The following is a 20,493-nucleotide window of genomic DNA, read 5'->3' as shown; positions in this document are numbered from 1 at the left end:
TGCTCCACTGAACAAGAACATGTATGCATATGTCCCCCATGAGCTCTGGCACATATGTATAGCTAGTTTGCACCTGTCTGAACTCCTGCACACATAAGAATATGTTCATGCTGGGGTTGTGAAACAGGATTTAGGGCTGACGTTAAGACTAAGAAAGATGCTGAATTCGTAATGCTATCTGAGTGGGTGTTGAAAACCATGGTGGCCAGCCAAAAGTTGTGGCCTATGAAGAATCCAGGATGACACCCCACCATACCATGGAACAAGTGGGTAGGTATAATTTTGTACGTAAAAGAAGTTGAGTAATTTGGTGGAGAATATGGAATTAGGAATGCCCTACTCATAACTAATCATCTTTGTAGAGGAAAATGAAATTTTACTAAATACTATGATGAGACTGAAAGGGAATACTCACATCACCCATGGCAAAGCAAAAAATAAAACTAAACACACTTTCCTGCTTTGAGGTCATGTTGAAATAAGCACCTGCTAGTCCATCTACTGTAGGTCAACTAACAGACTCCATAGAGATAATCAAAGCAGAAGGACTGTGAAAGTTGATGGAGCTGGATCCCTATCCCAGTGGCGCCTTTGAAACCTTATGGGTGTGTGTCTTCACAATTCTGGAGGCCAATGTGTAATACTATTAGTACAGAAAGAGATCCCTAACCTATAGCAGGAATCCATATGTGATATATGCACAGGAACCTCTGCCCCAATCTGATGCATAGTTGCCTCTTATCATCACAATAAATTGGTGAAAGGCTCCAGGAACTGGACCATAGAGAAGATGGGTGCTCTTCTTTACAGAGATCACAGTCCCAGTATTCAGCATGAGCAAAGTAGTGATGGGTGTCATGGCTATAGATCCAGAAACAAGGGAATAACAGAGGTGTAAGGTAAAAGTGAGGTGAAGGAACTCAGGAAGAAGCAGGAGAGTCAAGATGGAGTAGCAGGAAGTGTCATCAATCACAAGGATGTCAAGGGAGACTTTGAGAATAAGGAGCTCCTTCACTGGGTAGAGGCATGGTAGATTGTCAAAAACCTTTTAAAAATGGAAACCTACACTTTGCTGCTGTGATAGCAGTCACCATAATAACTTAGAATAGAAGCAGAGGCTGATGGAGGGGAACTCATCACTCCAGATGTTGGTGGGGTAGTCATGGGAGTGGCAGAGAAGTCATTAAAGCATGCACAGTATGGGAGACCTTCACACACAAAAACTGCTAGAAATTTCTGAAAGGTACTCCGCACAGGCACAAAATCCATTTGTGTGCATGCGCAGAGACTATGAAGAAGAAATGCCCAAGTAATGGGTGGGATATGAACAAGAGAACAATTTAGCAGGGTACAAATGATTGCTACATAATACAGGAGCACTGTATTATTGTGTGCTTTAGTTTGGCCCTTATGTAGGTATATTTAAAGAACCGTGTGAGAGAGATTATCAGCGAAAGAAGAGCTGGATTTGAGCCAGGTGAAAAATTTAGCAATGTAGTGCTATTTTTGGCATGTTTCCCTAAGGGTTGTAATAAGAGACTGCAGTGGGGACCAACATTTGGGGAATGGGATGGAAATATAATTGCATTGCATCTGTAAGGATGGATCAAACATAAAGCTCTTGACTGGTTTGCATCAAATAAGTCAGATAACAGGGGTAGGATTATGTGTTGATAAACTGAAATCAGGAATGCTCTAAGATAATTCTTTTTCTAAACACGTCGAGCAAACTGGATAGACCTAGGCTCTTTAAAGACTTTGGTTTTAACGCTCTATTCTATCGTGAATGAGAAGACAAGCCCCTGTCCCTCCCCCCAGCTCTTCACCTCAATCCCTCTTGAGCTCTGGGTGTTTATGCAGTCAATTTGGTTTTGGTTTTCAGGAAAACAAGCAAAAGGAAGTTGGGCATGCTTTGGACAGCTGAAGCCACATAGCGGCTAGGAAGATTAGGAAGTCCCTGATCTGACTCAAGATGCCTTGTCCACAACACAATCTTCCTAAAACCACCCTGTTTGGATACACACCTTTAACTATCACAAACCTTTAAAAATCTAAATCCAGTGTCAGATTTTTTTAAAATCAAACCCCACATTTCATTCATTTAAATCATTTTGAGTCTAATATAGAAAGGGTTACTAATGGAGTTGATTTGAATTGGTCTAAATTAAGTATGAGAAAACTTGTGTGCTGTTTTGGTGCACAGGCCATCCGTGTTCAATTACAAGCATTCTGTTGGCACTGAAGTTCAACACACTGCTTTTTACATCGCCACAGTTTAAGCTTTTAAATATAATACGATATTAATAAGCAGAAGTCGCATAATCTCATCCACGAACTAATCTGTTTTTCAAAACTCCACACTGAGCACAGGGATTCTAAGACTCAGAAGTTCTGAATGAATTTAACTGGCATACAAACCAACAGAGAAATTAGGGCAACCCAGTCAATCACCGTAAAAGAATACTAGAACTTTTCTGCTGCTCTAATGGAAAATTCAAAAGAAGAAACAACAAAGGGCAAAACCAGAGCTGGAAAGTGGCCATATTTTTGGCAAGTACCGTTTGTAGTCCCTAGTGAAGTTATTGCTTATGCTGCCTTAACCCATCTCCGTAACAGATGCACAGATTTTCAGATGAGATATATGAGTTGCAACGAGGACCTTTATACAGATCAACTAGTGTAGTGATATATCCGTCTCTTGGGTGAGGAACAAATTAAAGGTGGAATGAATTACATCAATAGTTCCCCCAAATGAACTGAAAAAACTTTGAATACGTCTTAGGGCTTGAAACAGTTTGCAGCCAAATTCACTGCATTTGAAATTTAGAGTAGGCAACAACACTCAATGATCTTTCTGAGCAAGGATGTGCTTTCAGACAGAAAGATCTCATTAGCTTACATTTGATTTTTCTTTAAACATATGTTGGCAGCAACCCTGAGGGAGGATACATCACTATGGTAAGCACTTTCCTAATTTTACACTAGTGATGGTAATGATTTTTAGAATAGTGCTAATATGGAATTCTGAGGTAGTGAGCTGAACTTAAGCCCCTTCCAGAGTTCAAAGCTAGTTCAATTTCTTCCATTGTTAAAGGAACAAATACTGTTACTACTTCACATTTACACAGTAGCTTTTCTGTGTGATCAAAGTAACTCACTTTCTGAGCAGAAAAATCATGTTCAGTAGAAATATGGCCTCAATAACATAATATCTCTCTGGTTTTGTGGGTGTATACAAATACAGATATATGAGAGAAGGGAGAGATGGATGAGAGAAGGCTGAGAAGATGATAGGCTCCTTCAAAAAATCTTATATATGCCTTAATAAAAAATGTTTAGCGGTATATGTTCTGCTCTTTATAAAATGGTCTATAATTTGGTTAGACTTATGAAGTATACAATGACATTGTGTGTGCCGTGTTCTATTGAAATCGAATCCAACAGTATACAATGCAACTGTATACCATCTAAAGTTTATATGACCCCACTGAGATCAATGTGGCTTATTCCCTGTTGCTTACACAGATTTCCTATTGAGTAAATCTGACTGAACTCGATAGGACTTGCTTCTGAATAAACAAGAACAGCATCCCATTGTTTATTGTCCACATATTTTAAACGAAGCAGGCTTGAACAAGGCCTTTTAAAAGGTAAGCAGTTGGGGAAATGGCATTTAAGGGACACGGTTCACCTTTGAATGATAGCTGGGCCCAAACCAGGATCCTGACTCTTTTTTTATCATAACTGTGCCGACCCCATTTGTGCATCTTCCCTTGGTCTTGCAAGGTAAAGGTAAAGGTACCCCTGCCCGTACGGGCCAGTCTTGCCAGACTCTGGGGTTGTGCGCCCATCTCACTTAAGAGGCCAGGGGCCAGCGCTGTCTGGAGACACTTCCGGGTCACGTGGCCAGCGTGACATCGCTGCTCTGGCGAGCCAGAGCTGCACACGGAAACGCCGTTTACCTTCCCGCTGGTAAGCGGTCCCTATTTATCTACTTGCACCTGGAGGTGCTTTCGAACTGCTAGGTTGGCAGGCGCTGGGACCGAGCAGCGGGAGCGCACCCCGCCGCAGGGATTCGAACCGCCGACCTTTCGATCGGCAAGTCCTAGGCGCTGAGGCTTTAACCCACAGCGCCACCTGTGTCCCTCGGTCTTGCAAAGACTGAGCCAAAACAGGGCTCTTTGTAAACAAAACAAGACCCCTTTTTGCGTGACTTTTCAAAAGTTATGCCATAAACATAGCATTTTCATAAGTCTAAGCTATTTGAGAAAGAACCCAAAAATACGGGTTGTCTGTAGCCATCCCAACAGCAGCTTTAATAAATTATAATGATTTAAACTTCCAAAGAGACCTGTGAAGTTGTAAGTTAAGGTAAACATTGCACCTTCTTTGAAAACCGTTTCTTATCATTTTTAATCTTATTTCTCAAGGTATTTCCTTGCCATTAGAGGGACTGTAGTGACCTCTGATGAACGAAATAAAATGTCTGACCGAATAGATTTATAGACCTTGGTCATGAAACTGGATTTCTTAAAATCAAACTGTATATGGGAAATAAAACTTTTCTGTGGTTTGCATATTTGCAAATAAAATTTTATGTTGACAAACTGAGAAGTCAGCACCTTCAGGGGAATTTACAGAACTTGAAAAATTATTTGCAAGTCGTATGACCCTGTTTGATGGCCTCATGAAGGGGCTACATGCATAATCAAAACACTCAGCATAATTAGCCAAGATAAGAACCAATGCTGATCTGTGCTGGGAAGCCCGGGTGCAGCCTGAACTTATAAAAATTGGATGGACCTGAGTGATGCGCTGGCCAACCACTTCAGCCATGCCTCCAGCTGGTCTCATGTTGGCCTGTTCAAATGGGCACTTCCTGCTGAGAGGCGCCAATGCAGGAGAGGCTCTGATGTCCCCAATTGGTCATACCATGGTAAAGATGGCCTGACCAGGCTGTGGCTCTAACCACTATTTGCCAGGATTCCCAAATAAGTGGCCGTTGTTTGAACTTCTCCAGCCACTAGCCAGATGCTTTTGAGAAGCCCACAATCAGGGCATGAAGGTCATAGCTCTCCCACAAAACTGACTCCCCATAACTGGTATTTAGGCATATACCACCGCTGAACCTGAAGGCTCTATTTATTTACCACAGCTGATAGTGATTGACAGTCCAATTTGTCCAATCCACTTTAAAAACCATCTGAGCCAAGGGCTATCCCCACATCTTGTGGCAGTGAATACCATAAATGGATTATTCATTGTGTGAAGTAATGATTTTTGTATGTTCGGAATCCACGCCCATTAACTTTATTGGATGATCCTGAGTTCATGTCACCCAACAGCTGCCTTAAAACACAAGACAAAACCCACCTAAAATATTCCAAACATTTTAGTCTTTCCTTGTAGATGTTCCAAATGAACCTCTAAAGCCTTTTGGTTGCCCCTTCTAAACCCCTTTCAGGTCTGTGCTTTTTTGTGATGGAACAGTTGGACTTGTACATATAGTTGTATTCAGCTAGGCCTAAAATTGATTCAAGTGAAATTAATTATCTCAAATTAGTCATGTCAATTAACTTCACTGGATCTACTCTGTGTAGGACAGCATCTCTACAAAGCAGCTGAATTATAGTATTATATAGGACTTTTTTTCAGCCAGAACTCAATTCCGGCACTTCTCAGGTGGGCACCATTGCCATTATAAGAGAATGAAGGAGATGTTAATGGTGAGTTCTAGCACCTCTTTTTCTAGAAAAACAGCACTGGTTTTATATAAAGGAATTACAAGACTTGCTGTATTTTACCTAATAAACATAGTATGAAATATGACTGTGCATCCAAACAGAGTTACTCAGGAGGGAGATGATATGGATATAAATTGATTGTATTTATCTTCACATCTGAGAGAAAGTTGTATTAAGTGACATCATATAACCTCTGAAAAGTTATCACTTGTTCCTGGAAATATGAAGATGAAACGGGTGCATATTACCACACATGGCAGACATGCCCACATATGGTAGACTGACTGGACAAATATGAGAAAAGATAAAGCAACCACTGACTTACAACTGCATCTTGACCCCTTTCTATTCCTTTACAGAGAATGAATCACATCAGTGACCACTGCTGCCAAATCACTTCCTATATGAAAAATATTTTTTGGGGGGTGGGGGGAGCAATCGGAACTCTCACTACTACTGAATAAGCACACAAACTATTTGATCATGGCGTAATGGTTAAAATGGTTACTGAAGAGTGAAAGAAGTGGCAATGAAAATGAACAGTTCGGTTTTTCAGTAGCAATTTGTATTAATCATCGGAATAGTAGGAAACTGAAGACAAAACACCTTTTGCAGAAGGACACAGGAGGAGGAGCCACCACAACTCTGTCGGCTGAGAAACACCTTCATTGCCTGGTGGTTCCACTCTCCCCCTCCTGTGACATGCACTCAAAGTATTACAGCACTCGCCACACCCATGGAGACTATGGATAATGAGATAAAGAAAGTAATGGCCTCACTCTGAAATGGTGCTGAGGGAGAAGCAGAGAAAGAAAGCACCCATGACCATAAAGGGACCAAGGTGCACTTAGGGGAATTTCAGGAAGTGGGCATTTTGGGCTGCCTTAAAATGCTTTTGTACCAGAACATACAAACACATACAAACATTTAGCACAGCCCCAGTATACATTTGTTAGTAGAAGAAAGGGTATAGGGGCCCAACACTTTGTACTGCTAATATGCACTGCAGACTTCAAGAATCATGGAGAAAAAAATTGCTGTATATTTCAGGAGGAACATTAAAATACACCTTCCATTTTCTGAGTTAGCATGCATACTGTATGTATTTTGTACAAAGTTTACACATCTAAATGTATATAAAGGTAAAGGGACCCCTGACCGTTAGGTCCAGTCACGGACGACTCTGGGGTTGCGGCGCTCATCTCGCTTTACTGGCCGAGAGAGCCGATGTACAGCTTCTGGGTCATGTGGCCAGGATGAATAAGCAGCTTCTGGCAAACCAGAGCAGCACATGGAAACGCCGTTTAGCTTCCTGCCGGAGCGGTACCTATTTATCTACTTGCACTTTGATGTGCTTTCAAACTGCTAGGTTGGCAGGAGCAGGGACCGAGCAACGGGAGCTCACCCCATCACAGGGATTCGAACCGCCAACCTTCTGATCGGCAAGACCTAGGCTCAGTGGTTTAGACCACAGTGGCACCCGTGTCCCTATGTAAATGTATATAGTGTGTATAAAAAAACAAAAAGCAACAATCTAAGCCATTGAAGTAAAGAAATAAAAGCAGCCCCTCTTACCTTTCATTCCAAACTTGGAGTGCCTTCCAAACTTGAGAATAATGAGCAAAATAACTAAGCCAGTGCACACTAATGCGGCAATCCCCACTACAACATAGACCTAAAAGAAAAGAAAAGTGCATTAAACCCAGTATTGAAGTATTGGCAGTATTTGAACATGATATCAGAATTGTCAAACTGGAAAAGCTGAACTCTTGCCACTCAGATCCTATGGGTGTTACACACCTAGGCTGCTCTTACTAGGGATAGTCACAACGCCCTAGTAAGAGCTGAGAATTTAGAATTTTAATCCTTTAAAAAAAATATTTAAGGTTGCCTCTTCAATAAAAGAGACTTCAAAATATGGCTTCTATGGCTTTTTGCTAAGGAAACCAGAACCAGGAAAACATCTCAAGATCATCTGCTCCTGTGGATACAACATCCAGTTTATCTTGGCTTTAAAAAGGTAAAGGACCCCTGACAGTTAAGTCCAGTTGCAGACGACTCTGGGGTTGCAGTGCTCATCTTGCTTTACAGGCCAAGGGAACCGGCGTTTTGTCTGCAGTTTTTCCGGGTCATGTGGCCAGCATGACTAAGCCGCTTCTGGAAACCAGAGCCGCGCACGGAAACGCCATTTACCTTCCCACCAGAGCGGTACCTATTTATCTACTTGCACTTACAAACTGCTAGGTTGGCAGGAGCTGGGACCGAGCAACGGGAGCTCACTCTGTCGCAGGGATTCGAACCGCCAACCTTTTGATCAGTGGCTCAGTGGTTTAGACCACAGTGCCACCCGCGTTGACCTTTAAGTTACTTAAATTATGTGGGTGCTCACTAGAACATTCAGCTAAAGCTACACCATATTTTTCATGCCAAAAGAGGGAAGCCCAAAATATTTCAGGCTGTAAATGGGAGTTGTTTCCATGCAGCTTGGAAGCTGCAGCTAGGTAATATCACTTAATGGTAACATATGAAACAAACTTTGCACAGTGTTTTCTATCTATAATTTACCAACTCTTTGAAAAAGCAATTGTTTCACATTATATAAATGCCTGTGAAAAGCTCTGGGGTATAGTCAAGGTGGTGTCCTGTTACAAGCTAAAAGACCACATACGTATCAGATCCCTTGTCAGAAAGTCTGCTGAGATTACAAACCAGGAAACTATGTATATACTTACAGTGATGCTATCTTCATTGTTTTTGTCGGAAACATCCGTAGAAGTAACTGGATTACTATTATTTGTAGTATCTTCAAAATTATCCGTTGGCGTTCCATAATCCTCTAAGAGAAAGAATGTATTTTTATTTACTTCCCTGACTGTAACTTTTTTTTGTCTCTATGAAAAGTACTAAACACAGGAAATGAAAATTTACTATAATTCTATAATGTATTGTTCAGTGTTCTAAGTTTAGTTTGCCAAAAATGCAGAAAGCCAAGAACTTTATTTGCTCCTGACTTTCTCAGTGAATGCTCTGTGGTATGAAAACTTGTATTGTATCTACTCTTCAAATTCAATATGTACTCTGTTCTTTCTTAAGTTATATTCTAAACAAAATAGTAATACTGTAATAGTAAAATGCACTAAATAGAAACTTCTTCTATTATTTGTATAGTACTTCAAAGAGTTAACGTAAGTTAAGTAAAAATACTGTCCCCTGTCCTAAGAATCTTATAATAATCTACCATTTAAGGGGAACGAACAAGAAAAGGGAGAGAGCAGGCTAACAGCAGAGGAACAGGAGGAAATAGAGTTCCATATACTTGCTGCACAATCCTAAGCATCTATATTCAAAAGTAAATTCCTCTGAGCTCAATGAGACTTAGTGTTTAGTAGGTATAGGATTACACACGTAATTGGTGGTAAAAATTAACAGTGTAATCCTATACTTGACTACTCAGAAGTAAATCCCACTGAGTTTAATAGGGCTTATTCCCAGGAAACTGGGTATAATAAGGTTCCAGACAATGAGACAAATCAAGGGGTTTGTGGAAGAGATGGAGTTCAATTGGAATTTAAAGGAAGAAGGAGAGGTATCATCTCCTAAGAATTCTGTGAGGGAGTTCTAACCACATGGACCAGCCAAGAATAATGCATTGGGTAGTTTAAGGCCTGTTTGGGGCAACTGAAAGTACACCATTGTTTCCCTGACTCATCTAACTTTCATTTTGAGTATGAAAAATGTATCCTTTTGCTTGAGTTACAGTTCTCCTTTCCCAGTGAAATAAGTTTTGCAAAAGCTCAAAGGCGGGAAGTATTTTCACTGACAAGAGATAGGTTAAGTTGAAATGCAACAAAATGTGCATTAAAACATTAAAAATATTTTTCAGAAAGTTTTGCAATTTGAAGTATCTTAAAATGCCAAAAAAGTTATTCTCCATTTAGTGGAAGGGGAAAAGGTTAGATTTATTAAAGCAGGCATTTGGAAATACAAAGGAATGAACAAGTAATTAATGAAAATCTGTTCACTGAGCATAGAACAAAAGATCTTCACTTAATATTAACGAATCAAATATTAAACCTAAGTTATGCATAACTTTGCTTATCCTTGAACTGAAGGAAATTGTTTTAAAACTATTCCAGAACAAATATATTCTCTTCCCATGAGATAGTAATGCTTCTTGTGTGTAGAACTTTTCAAAAGGTTTAATCTGCTCATTATCTCAAATCGCAGCAAATGCTGTGCTTATTTATGACTAGTTACACTTCCTTTCATATTCTGCATAATACCTCATTCCAATGTCAAGATCCCACAAAGGGCAAATGAAGTCCACAACACCTGGTGTTCTGTTAATATCACAAGAAGGTGTGTATCCAAACAGGAAAGGTGTTCCACATCTAGGGAAGGGCTAAAAGTTTCTTCCTTGAGCCCAGAATGGCTAAGCAGTAAGACGTGCCAAAAAAAAAAAAAACTGCACGTGAAACTTGTGAGATCACGGGGGTGAGGTGGGGTGCTTTGCATTACATTCAAGAATCTTTCAAGACTCTTGTAACAGAGTATAAGCAAAAAGGTGTAAAGGAGTTTTCACTTGGCACATTTGTGGTTGTGTTGCCATGATATAGATATACTGAGAAACATTAACATTGCCACTTGGACAAAAGCCAGGGCTTCTTCCACTTTCATTAGTATATATTATCACAAAATAAGAGAGGGCAAAAGAAAAATCAGATTATATGGCTTTTGAGCCAAATCTGAAAACTAGAAATAAATAATCATCCAGCAGAATGTACAATGTAAACATAAAAAACATGTAGAGAAATATATAATTTCACACAGTACTAGGCGGTTTTTCGTACAAAATGTTTTCTGTTTATGGCTTTTAGAGTTGCACAACTGGAGTTAATCTTTTTATATGCTTTGAAGGCAGAGTTAATTTTTATGATTTGTTTTGGAAAAAATGATGCAATCAGCTTCACGCATAGGAACGGAGCATTTAATGGCAGAAATTCCATTTGTTATAATTGTATACAATCGACAGAATTGAGCCACTTTGTGTGCTTCGGACTACCAAGGTGATTAACTATAAGCTAAACTTAGTGGCAGTTTACTCCCTTTAAGTCATCTCACTCTTTCCCCAAAGTACATAAGGAAGATAGGCAAGTTTGATATATTCCCTACCAAATATATTTAGATGTGAGCTGGTATCATTTGAGCAGGTTGTTTCTTTAGCTGACATGAGGAGGGAGGAGCAGCTTGCCCAGTGCCTTAGAGCCAAATCAACAGCCTCCAGCCACCATGGTCACTGCCAGTTACCAGGAGGAAACGGGGTGAGGCACTGGAGGATTTGGGGCTACATGGGTGAACAAGTGGGAGCATCCTGCATAGCCCTAACCTCACCCCTTCCCGCTGCTGGGAGACTATTGCTGCAGCTTTTCCCCACTGGGTTAGTTACTCCTGATGGGACAGTTTTATTTTATCATTAATTTTGACAATCCAGAAAAATCAGAAATGACACAGAAAAAGGGAATGGAAGAGATTAACTCTATGGCAACATATATACATCATGCCAAACCATGGTTTAACACAGGCATAGGCAAACTCGGCCCTCCAGATGTTTTGGGACTACAATTCCCATCATCCCTGACCACTTGTCCTCCTAGCTAGGGATGATGGGAGTTGTAGTCCCAAAACATCTGGAGGGCCAAGTATGCCTATGCCTGGTTTAACACAACGTGCATGACCAAGTACAAAGCTCAGTAAAATTTGGGCTCCAACACTTTCACCTAATTTTCCCATACAATTCAGAGAAGTGGGGAAGCTTTCATTTCTGTTTTTGGTTAACCACAGTTTATTGTCTGAAACAAACCAACTTCAGCTGTGGAAACCTGTGATTAAATAAATACACAAACAAAAGCTTCCTGTCAGGGAACTGACATCGGAGACAGGAGTGGAGGCAGGGCTCCCAAGCAATGCCGGAGAAGGGCCAAGCAGGGAGAGAGGGGACTCAGCAGCTGGGGAAGGAATTCAGCGTAACACCAGGGATAAAGGGGGGCGGATGGGGGAATCGGAGAGAGGGCTCCAGGACTCTTCGCTGGAGACCAGCGGGGAGAGCATAGGTCCTCCGCTACCCACACCCACCCTGCGCAGAAGACTTCCGCGCAAGGAAAGTAGGCGTAGACTTGGCGTCAAAGAATTTCTTTGTGGGAAGAAATTCAAGAAATGCCCACTGACAGATTCTGCTAGCGACTGAACAGCCACGAAGTGAAGGGCTGTCCAGCCAGGAAAGGTTTAACCAGGCTACCTAGCCAGGAGTGGCGGCAACTTACGCACGAGCAACCCCATATAACCATTACACTTCCCAAGTCTCCTCTCAGTTTTGCAAGAAGTGGAGACTGCAAGCCCGAATTTTGCTGCAGCTCATTTTTTAGCAGGACACTACAATAATTTACCAACTACAATAATATAGTATCTCCAATCCTAAGGTCATATTAAACATTTTATTGAGAAAGAGGCATAACTACCACCCTCTCCTTTTTATACACATTCATTCCAACCAATGAGTTTTAACTCTGGGGTCATTGGCTTTTAGATTTCTCTAGCACTTTCCCCTATGGCAACTAGGCCAATGGAGACGGTTTTCCCTATGGCTCCTACAATCACAGTGTGCCTGCCTCTGTGAAAGGTAAGCTTCCCTTTCTCGCATACTGCATTCTTGATCAGGGTTATTGTAATTAACTATGAAAGAACTGAAGGCATTGCTGCAAGCTATCTATTCAGTGAACTTCTAATTAAGTGAGGGAGACTTCATCAGTGGGCTGTGGGATTCCCTCCTGCCCTGCTCCTCCACTATCACAGGCAAGCTGCCCAAATATTTATCCAAATAATGGGTTCTTGAATGGTCCAAAACTCCCTTTCAGAATTGATTTTAATTAGTATTAGGAACTACTCATTCCTCTTACAGGTAATGTGGTAATCCAATTGCATGCTAGAGTTTATGGTTAATGATGTGGAATAAAACCGAATTAATATATAAAATTATATATTACAATATATAATTTATATTGGTTTTTTAGACAATTTTTGGCACAGGGCTATATATTCAGCAAGAATGAACAAAACTTTCCACTCCTGAAGGTATACAAGTATTATAGAAACAATGTTTAAAATGGACTTTCACAGATAAAAGGCAATTGTGCCTTTTATGATGGAATTATCTAAAAATGTAGTTCTTTTAAAAGGAACCATTTTTGATCTATTAACAATAGGCTAGCCTTTTGAAGAACATTAATTTGCAAATAGCTTCAGCAGCAATCCTACACACAATCGGGCAGCTTACATGTAGGACTTAAGCAGATTAACTGTGTGCAGGATCATAGCCTCCAACAAGCACAGTTTTAAGAAATTGTTTTAAAAAGAAAAATAGCTGATGGGAATTTTTATATGGTAAAAAGTATTTTTTTAAAAAATATAGTAATTAATAATTCTATGTAGATATACAAAAAACAAGAAATATGAAAAACAAAAGTATGATCTTTTCCATAAATATATAAAGGGATTGTTATATAAGACGACTTGCTTCAGTACACACAAAAAAGAAAAATTGGAAATTTTCCTTAATACGAATTTCTGTTTCTCTAAGTCTCAGAGAGGGCAGCCCTTAACCTTGAGAAGGCACCTGGAACATGTAGGTAGGTCAATTTTCATTGCATTGCCAGGAGGAATGGATACCCTGCCCTGCCAGAGCAGACTGGAAGAGGACACAAACCCTTGGGTCCCCACTCAAAACCAAATAAAAAAAAACATCCATACCAACAGGCACCAATTATATGATCATTTCAAAAACAACTGTTTCTCAGAACAATAAGAAATGGAAAGAAGGAGGTGAGCAGGGAGGTGAGTTCACCCCAGGCACATCTGTCTGCCTCCAACGTATGTACAATGTTGACAGAAGCTCTGGTTTGAAGGAAATCCATAACCAGCTGGCTAGTCACAAAAAGGTCGCAGGTGGACTATCTTCCAGGAAATTCAGAGAAGAGAAATTCCATTTTCTCCTGAGGTTCCAGGAGGCCATTCCTTCACCTTGGCACGTAACAGAGAAGCAGAGTTAAGGGTGGGCTTCCATTAGACAGCACCCTATTAAAGCACGACATTGTGCAAGACCGTCTTATTAAAGTCCACATCTGCAGTATCTATTCTGTAATGCTTGCTGAATACATGTGATAATTTATTCTTGTAGATTGTAATGCTGTCGTGGTTTGAAATACAGATGTGTTCCGGTTTGTGAACATTTTTTGGAAGCCAGACGTCCAAAGTGGCTTCCAATTGAGTGCAGGAAGCTCCTGCAGCCAACAAGAAGCCGTTCCTTGGTTTTTGAACGGTTCTGGGAGTCGAATGGACTCCCAGAACGGATTAAGTTCGACAACCAAGGTACCACTGTACTTTTATTTTAGATGAAAATTGCTACTTTCCTTCAGTGGCAAGACATCTGGCTCCAGACTAGGGGAGAATGGAGTGCTCTTGAAGAGACTCTGCGCACATACACACACAAAGAAACATCCCCAGAGGCCCTTCTCAGGCATGTTGGGCAGGGAAGGAGAAGCCTCAGAGAGCTCTTACAGCTCCAACTTGACCTGACTGTTCATCTCACTAGGCAGAGCTTGACAGGAAGGGCCGCCATCTTGTCCCTCTCCCTTGACAGCAATGAAGATTGACCCTGCTGACATTATCCAGGAAAATGTGCCACCTCAGGATTAAGGATTGCCCTTCAGAAAATTCAGAAGAAATTCATATCTATATTAAATTCAAGGCAAATTTTGAGGTTCTAAATCTAGCTGAATAGTATCTACTGTATTCATGATTCCAAACTGTAGAAAAGTCCATCTTTCACATGTTTCAGTCATTTACTTGATCATTTGAGGTTATATACATATTTGAAGTAGAAAATAAAAATATACCACTATAACCAAGATGGGTGTAGAACGAACTACCTGGATAACAAAAAGAAAAAGATATAATTAAGTTACAAATATAGCATAGAGGTACAGTTAACCAATTAGCTTTTAATCACATGATACCATATAACATTAAATGCAGACCTAAGTTATACACACTTTTATCTTCTAAACTGTTTCCAGAGAAAAACAAAATACACTTATTTGCGCATCATATTCTACACCACACATATCAGCTGAATTCACCTATTTTACATTATGCATTGCACATTTATTTTGTGAAACACCCTGAGATCTGCAGATATAGTGTGGTATACAAATTTGATAACTAAATAAACAAACAAATAAATAAATATATTGTGCCTTGGGAGAACATTCATTCAATATTCAATATTCCTAAAATGAGAATTCAGATTCAACTTGAATGAACAGGTTTGCACTGGGGAGTTTTTAATGTAATAATTATCACTTTTTTAAAAGAAAAGGAACATAGCCATGTCAGGCTGAAACACAACAGTCTAAATAGCACCACTCACTACTGAATTTGTAACTTTTAAAGGTTTTTTAAAAAAAAACTTATCTAGGAAGCTGAATTTTCCAAGATGATGAAACAGTTTGGGCACACAAAATCTAAGTCACTTATTATTTCTCTAGAACAATGAGAACAACTTGCAACTTGATAAGATTAGCGTAACTTGAGAATAGCGGGCCCTGTTCATATATTTTATTGATGGGAAAACCCATTTATTTAAGTGTGTTTGAACCTCTCTCAATGATGCAAGGTGAAAATGTAGCATGTTTTAATGGTCAAGTAATCATTGTACCAGTTACTAGTAAGATGTCATCATTATGAAATGGTGGAAAAGCTCATATATGATCAGGTGCCTATGAGAAAGACTCCTGGGAGCTTGCTTGTGAGACTCTGGGGTGCCTACCTGTAAGATCTGTCTCATCTGGGAATGGGGACCAGCATTCCGGATCCTGCACTGTGGAGGAAGAGCTCTGTGAGAGCTTGCTTATGAGACACTAGGTGTCTAGCTGCAGATTCTGCCCAACCTGGCCTTTAGAAAGGGGGTAGGCCTGAAAGCTTTTCCAAAAACCAACAGCCCAAGATCCACTTTGTGCCTGTGAGGAACACTTTTGTGAAACTGCTTGTGAGATTCTGTGGTGGTGCTTACCTGTATAGTATATGCCACCTTGCTTGGGGAAACAACAGGGGGCGGGACATTTTGGCCAGTGGCATAGACAAAGACGACCTTTTAACTTCTGCTTCTGACTTGCTGTAGATTATAAAACCTCAAATCACATCCAGAAGAGTGGCTGACAAACTGCCCAGAGGCAGGGGTGGGAAACTATGGTGCTGCACAGGTAAATGAAACCTGTTTACATGTCCTGCATCACCCCAAGCATGGAGTGAGTCCACCTACTCCTTTGCTACTTAGCTGGTTAACCTCAAAATCTTGGACTGAGAACTTCGGGACATTCTGTTACTTTAGACCTCTGAACGTGCTGTTACTTGGTGACCATTTTCTGAACCCTAGACCTTTTCCATTTCAGCCTCAGATGGAGACAGCAGCCAAGATGCATCTAGAGGTGAACTGGGAAGCTCAGAGACTATGCTTCCTTTTAGGGGCTCTTCTTTTTATTCATTTTTTAAAAAACAATTTCTTTAGTTTTCGAACAATCCCGCTTTTCTTAATGGCTCTTATTTTTTTGTGGTTTCTTAGTTTGTTGTTAACCTCAAATTGACGAAACATTGTCAAAAAATTTTTTTTGAGAAGGTATCTCATCAGAACTTTAAGTTTCATGTTGGACTTTTTCCATTAGCACTGCCACTCAAATCAGCCTGAGGTCAAATTGTAGATTCTTGATTACTTTTTTTTTTTTTTTTGGAAATTAGAGGTTTTGGAACTAGATGTGAGCCATTTTAATAATTAACATGACAAAAAAATCTGTTGTCTGTCTGTCTCTTAGAAGAACTCAAGCCAAGCTTTACTTCAAAATGCCTGTGACCAGACTGAGAATCCCTCTTTACAACTTTTGGGCACACATTGTATACTAACCCACCATCTGGATGATAAGCTTTTCTCTGAGATCAATTGGATAAAGCAATTATTAATGAAAATTAACCTTCTTTTGTGACTATGTATGCATATATCACCATTGTCTCTAACAGTTAATGTGGTGGCTCCATGCCAGCAACAGAGGAGTGAAATGTACCCCCACACAGAAAACACACATCCTTCTTCTCCATATTCAGAACACCCTACGCATGGGATTCTCTCAAAAGGTTTGTACCTGCACCGTTTAAGGGTCATGGCTTAGTGGGGTCCCAAGTTCAATTCCTGGCATTTCTACATAGAGGTGAGAGACCTTGATATGAAATACGGGATAGCCTTGCAAGTCAGGGCAGACAATACTTGGCTAGATGGACCAATGGTGTCTCCGTATGGCAATTTCCAGAACCAGGATCTGACTTTGTAAAAGGCTATGTATGTTCCTAATGCCCCCATACAGGAACACAATGCTATATACAATTAAAAGTCCTGGTAATGGTAAAACCAGAGGAGAGCACTGGTCCCAACAGGTCAACTGCTGTCTCCCTTCAACTAGAATATAAAAGAAACTCTCCCTCTGTAGAATGAGGTAAAGCCTCCTCTGTCTTTGTACTGTTCCAGTTGGGGACTGCAGCACATCCAGGTTTTGCCAACAGTGTTGACAACTGTAGCCTATTTACTTGGTCTCATAAACTGAGCGTGAGCCACTGACCTGTTCTTATATCTAGCCCTAACCAGCGTTTTTTCCTGGGTGGGAGTGGATGGGTGGAACAATGGTTGTCTAGCCCCAAACAGCTCCACCAACATCACTCCTCCAGCGTGCAGCTCCCTGTTGCACTGATCCAAAAATGCAGAAAGGCAAGAGTACCACTGGTGGGATTCACAGCAACAGTAACTCAAGGAAAGCCTACTGAATCTCAAGTCAGCTCACTGCCATCACTTGATAGCACTGGGCTTGTGCAGTGTGTAAAACTGACAGTGACAATAGCTATTAAAGCCATTTCAGGCTTGAAGACTGATCTGTATTTATTTTAAATAGTAATGTAAACCATGAATGCAATTACAGTAGATTATATATGTTTTATTTGTCTTTATTCTCATTGTGGAAGAAGGCAAACATAAAATATAAGACAAATAGTTTGTAAGACACTGCAATATTCCAAGAGTGAAGCTATCTTGGAGTGGGGTCTACACATGGTTTAACCTAGCATTGATTTCTTAATACTTGTCAACAACTATAAGCCACATGAAAAACTGAACTTTAGGTAAAGAATTTCAGGCAGACCAAATACAACTGACACCCAATGTGCTGCAGACCTGCACAAGCAAGCTTCCAGGGTATCAAGCGTTTACTACAGTCACCCTAAGATGCCAACATCCTCATGGGCATTTACCAACTGCCCAGCCCTCAATCCAGAACCTTGTCAGGATGCTTGAAAAGGATATGAAAAGGAGCAGATGCGCCGTTACAAAATTTGCCTCATCTACTGAAGTTTCTTTCTGCTTAGGTAGCAATACTTTAATGCCACTGACATTCAAATAATGGAACTGCACAGTAAAGCAAGTGAACAAACTGTTTTGCTTAGATTTGTTTCCTAGGCTAGAGGTACAAAGTTACCTCTCGCCATGCTAACCTGTAGGAGACAATGGTCTTTTCTGTAGTCTAAAGCAGGCATAGTATGCAAACTCAGCCCTCCAGATGTTTTGGGACTACAACTCCCATTATCTCTGACCACTGGTCCTGTTAGCTAGGGATGATGGGAATTGTAGTCCCAAAACATCTGGAGGGCTGAGTTTGCCTATGCCTGGTCTATAGCACCTCCCTGCTACTGGGCTCCAACACAAACAAATCAAGGATTTTAGTAAGTCCTTAGGTGTATCCAGTGCTTTTTTTCTAAAAAAAAAATTTTTAGGGGTACTCTCATTTTCCCACTCATATTGAAATACTGCCCCTCAATGAGGCCAAACTTAGACTCACAAAATGTTCAGGGGTTAGCGTCCCCCTGCGTCCCCCCACCCCCCGAAAAAAAGCACTAGGTGTATCTTCATCTACCCTGCATTGGCCTCCCCTGGGAAGTTTTAACCTACTTTGCAGAGTTCTTTTCCTCAAGCAGGGAAAAACCCCAACCATTTAGATCTATTTAACAAGTATTGGAAGTTGATTGGTATTTTCCTACTCTTAACAGGTGAAACTATTACATTATTAAGGAAGGTATGAGATATGAAGTTTAACCATGGAAAACAAGACAGTGGTGGTGATTACTGGCATATGAAGGTCTATAGAGTGCCCCAAGGGATTTCACAATGTATTATGCCATTCCACTACCACTGTGCTTGAGTTTATTCTTCCTTTTCACCACAAAAGCAGCAAAAAAACCTACGGTTTTTAAAATCTCTGAATATTTACAAGTTTGTTAAGACATAAAAACAGTATAAAGTAATAATAAAAGAAGAGATTATATAACTGGCATCACAAGAATAAAGCAGCTTGGTTTAATTAGCTTCACAGGGAGATACTGTATAACAGCATTCTATGAAACTGCAAATGTAGCTGAATATGGGAGCCCTAAATGTTTTTGTTTAAAGGTAAAAAAAATCACTTTTTGAGGAACTTATGCTTAAATTATGAGGTTTAATTTCTGGAAGAGCAAGATATGATAACCTCCATGCACCTCCGTGCATAGGTAGAAGTAACGCATCTCTTCAGTAGTTGTGAATAATGAGGAAGGCAGAAGAATACAAAAGCATGCACACACAGGCACACCCCCCCCCATGCAATGATCACTTATCCTTCTCATTTTGAGAGCCTTAAGCTATACATTAAGAAAATAATGTGTCAATTAACAAAGATGCTTCAGTGCAGACAAACCTCTCATTTAATAGCACCCATAACCTAGGAACACTGGATTGCAATTTGGATCTCTATAATTAGTATTTCAGTATCCAGCAGAAAAACAAACACACCATGCTTGAAGTGAAAGTTAAGCAAATGAATGAAATAATTATCGTCTCCGATGGGCAATACTGTATTTAACTCGCAGTGACATGAAGATTCAGAAAATAATACTTTGTATCAGAGGCTTTCAATCTTTTTGAGTCCACGGCTACCTTGACCAACTGCATTCTTTCTGTGGCACCCCTGTGGGGCTCAGGAGCCCAGTTATGTCACCCCTTGCCTGCAAAACAGGCAGCCTCTCACTGTTTTTCAAACACCCTCCATTGCGGAGTGTTCCCTCGTCTCCTCTCTTCTCCCTTCTCCTTGGGCGTCCTCTGGGCAGCCACAGCTGCCGCCCCTGGTCTCTGAGCTGCACCCCCCTACCCCAAAGAGAGCCGCCTCCTCACACTGCCCCACAGGGACCTGGAAAGCACCCCCTGACCAGCCCCAGAGGCACCATTCGCCTGGGGAGCTTGTAGTCAGGGCTGCTGCAACAAACAGCTGTGCAAGCCTTTGGGAGGCAGAGATGCAAGAGGGCAACAGAGGGAGGGAGGGAAGGGAAGAGGGACAGAGGCCAGTGTTGCCTGTGGCACCCCTGACCATCACTGAAGGCACCCCAGGATGCCACAGCACACTGGTTGAAAACCACTGCTTTATATGTGTGGTGTAGTGGTTAAGAGCGGTAGTCTTGTAATCTGGGGAACCGGGTTCGAGTCTCCGCTCCTCCACATGCAGCTGCTGGGTGACCTTGGGCCAGTCACACTTCTGTGAAGTCTCTCAGCCCCACTCACCTCACAGAGTGTTTGTTGTGG

General features: G+C 40.9%; 1 protein-coding gene across 8 annotated transcripts in view; it reads right to left on the bottom strand.

Moving 5' to 3' along the window:
* Positions 1–20,493, bottom strand: part of NTRK2 (neurotrophic receptor tyrosine kinase 2) — a 187,273-nt gene that overhangs the window by 110,085 nt on the left and 56,695 nt on the right. For 4 of the 8 annotated variants that reach the window (XM_081930494.1, XM_081930500.1, XM_081930501.1 and 1 more), the window contains exons 9-12: positions 15,625–15,675; positions 14,693–14,725; positions 8,477–8,580; positions 7,320–7,419 (exon numbers count right to left, since the gene is read on the bottom strand). In XM_081930494.1, coding sequence (XP_081786620.1) covers positions 7,320–7,419; positions 8,477–8,580; positions 14,693–14,725; positions 15,625–15,675 — 288 coding nt within the window. The remainder of the gene's footprint in view (positions 1–7,319; positions 7,420–8,476; positions 8,581–14,692; positions 14,726–15,624; positions 15,676–20,493) is intronic. The other 4 variants (XM_081930496.1, XM_081930497.1, XM_081930498.1 and 1 more) reach the window with 2 other exon arrangements.

Source organism: Podarcis melisellensis (assembly GCF_964234715.1).
Source record: "Podarcis melisellensis genome assembly, chromosome: 11".
NCBI classification, from domain to species: domain Eukaryota; kingdom Metazoa; phylum Chordata; class Lepidosauria; order Squamata; family Lacertidae; genus Podarcis; species Podarcis melisellensis.
The sequence above is the reverse complement of the archived record's forward strand: the minus strand, read 5'-3'. Positions and strand labels throughout refer to the sequence as shown.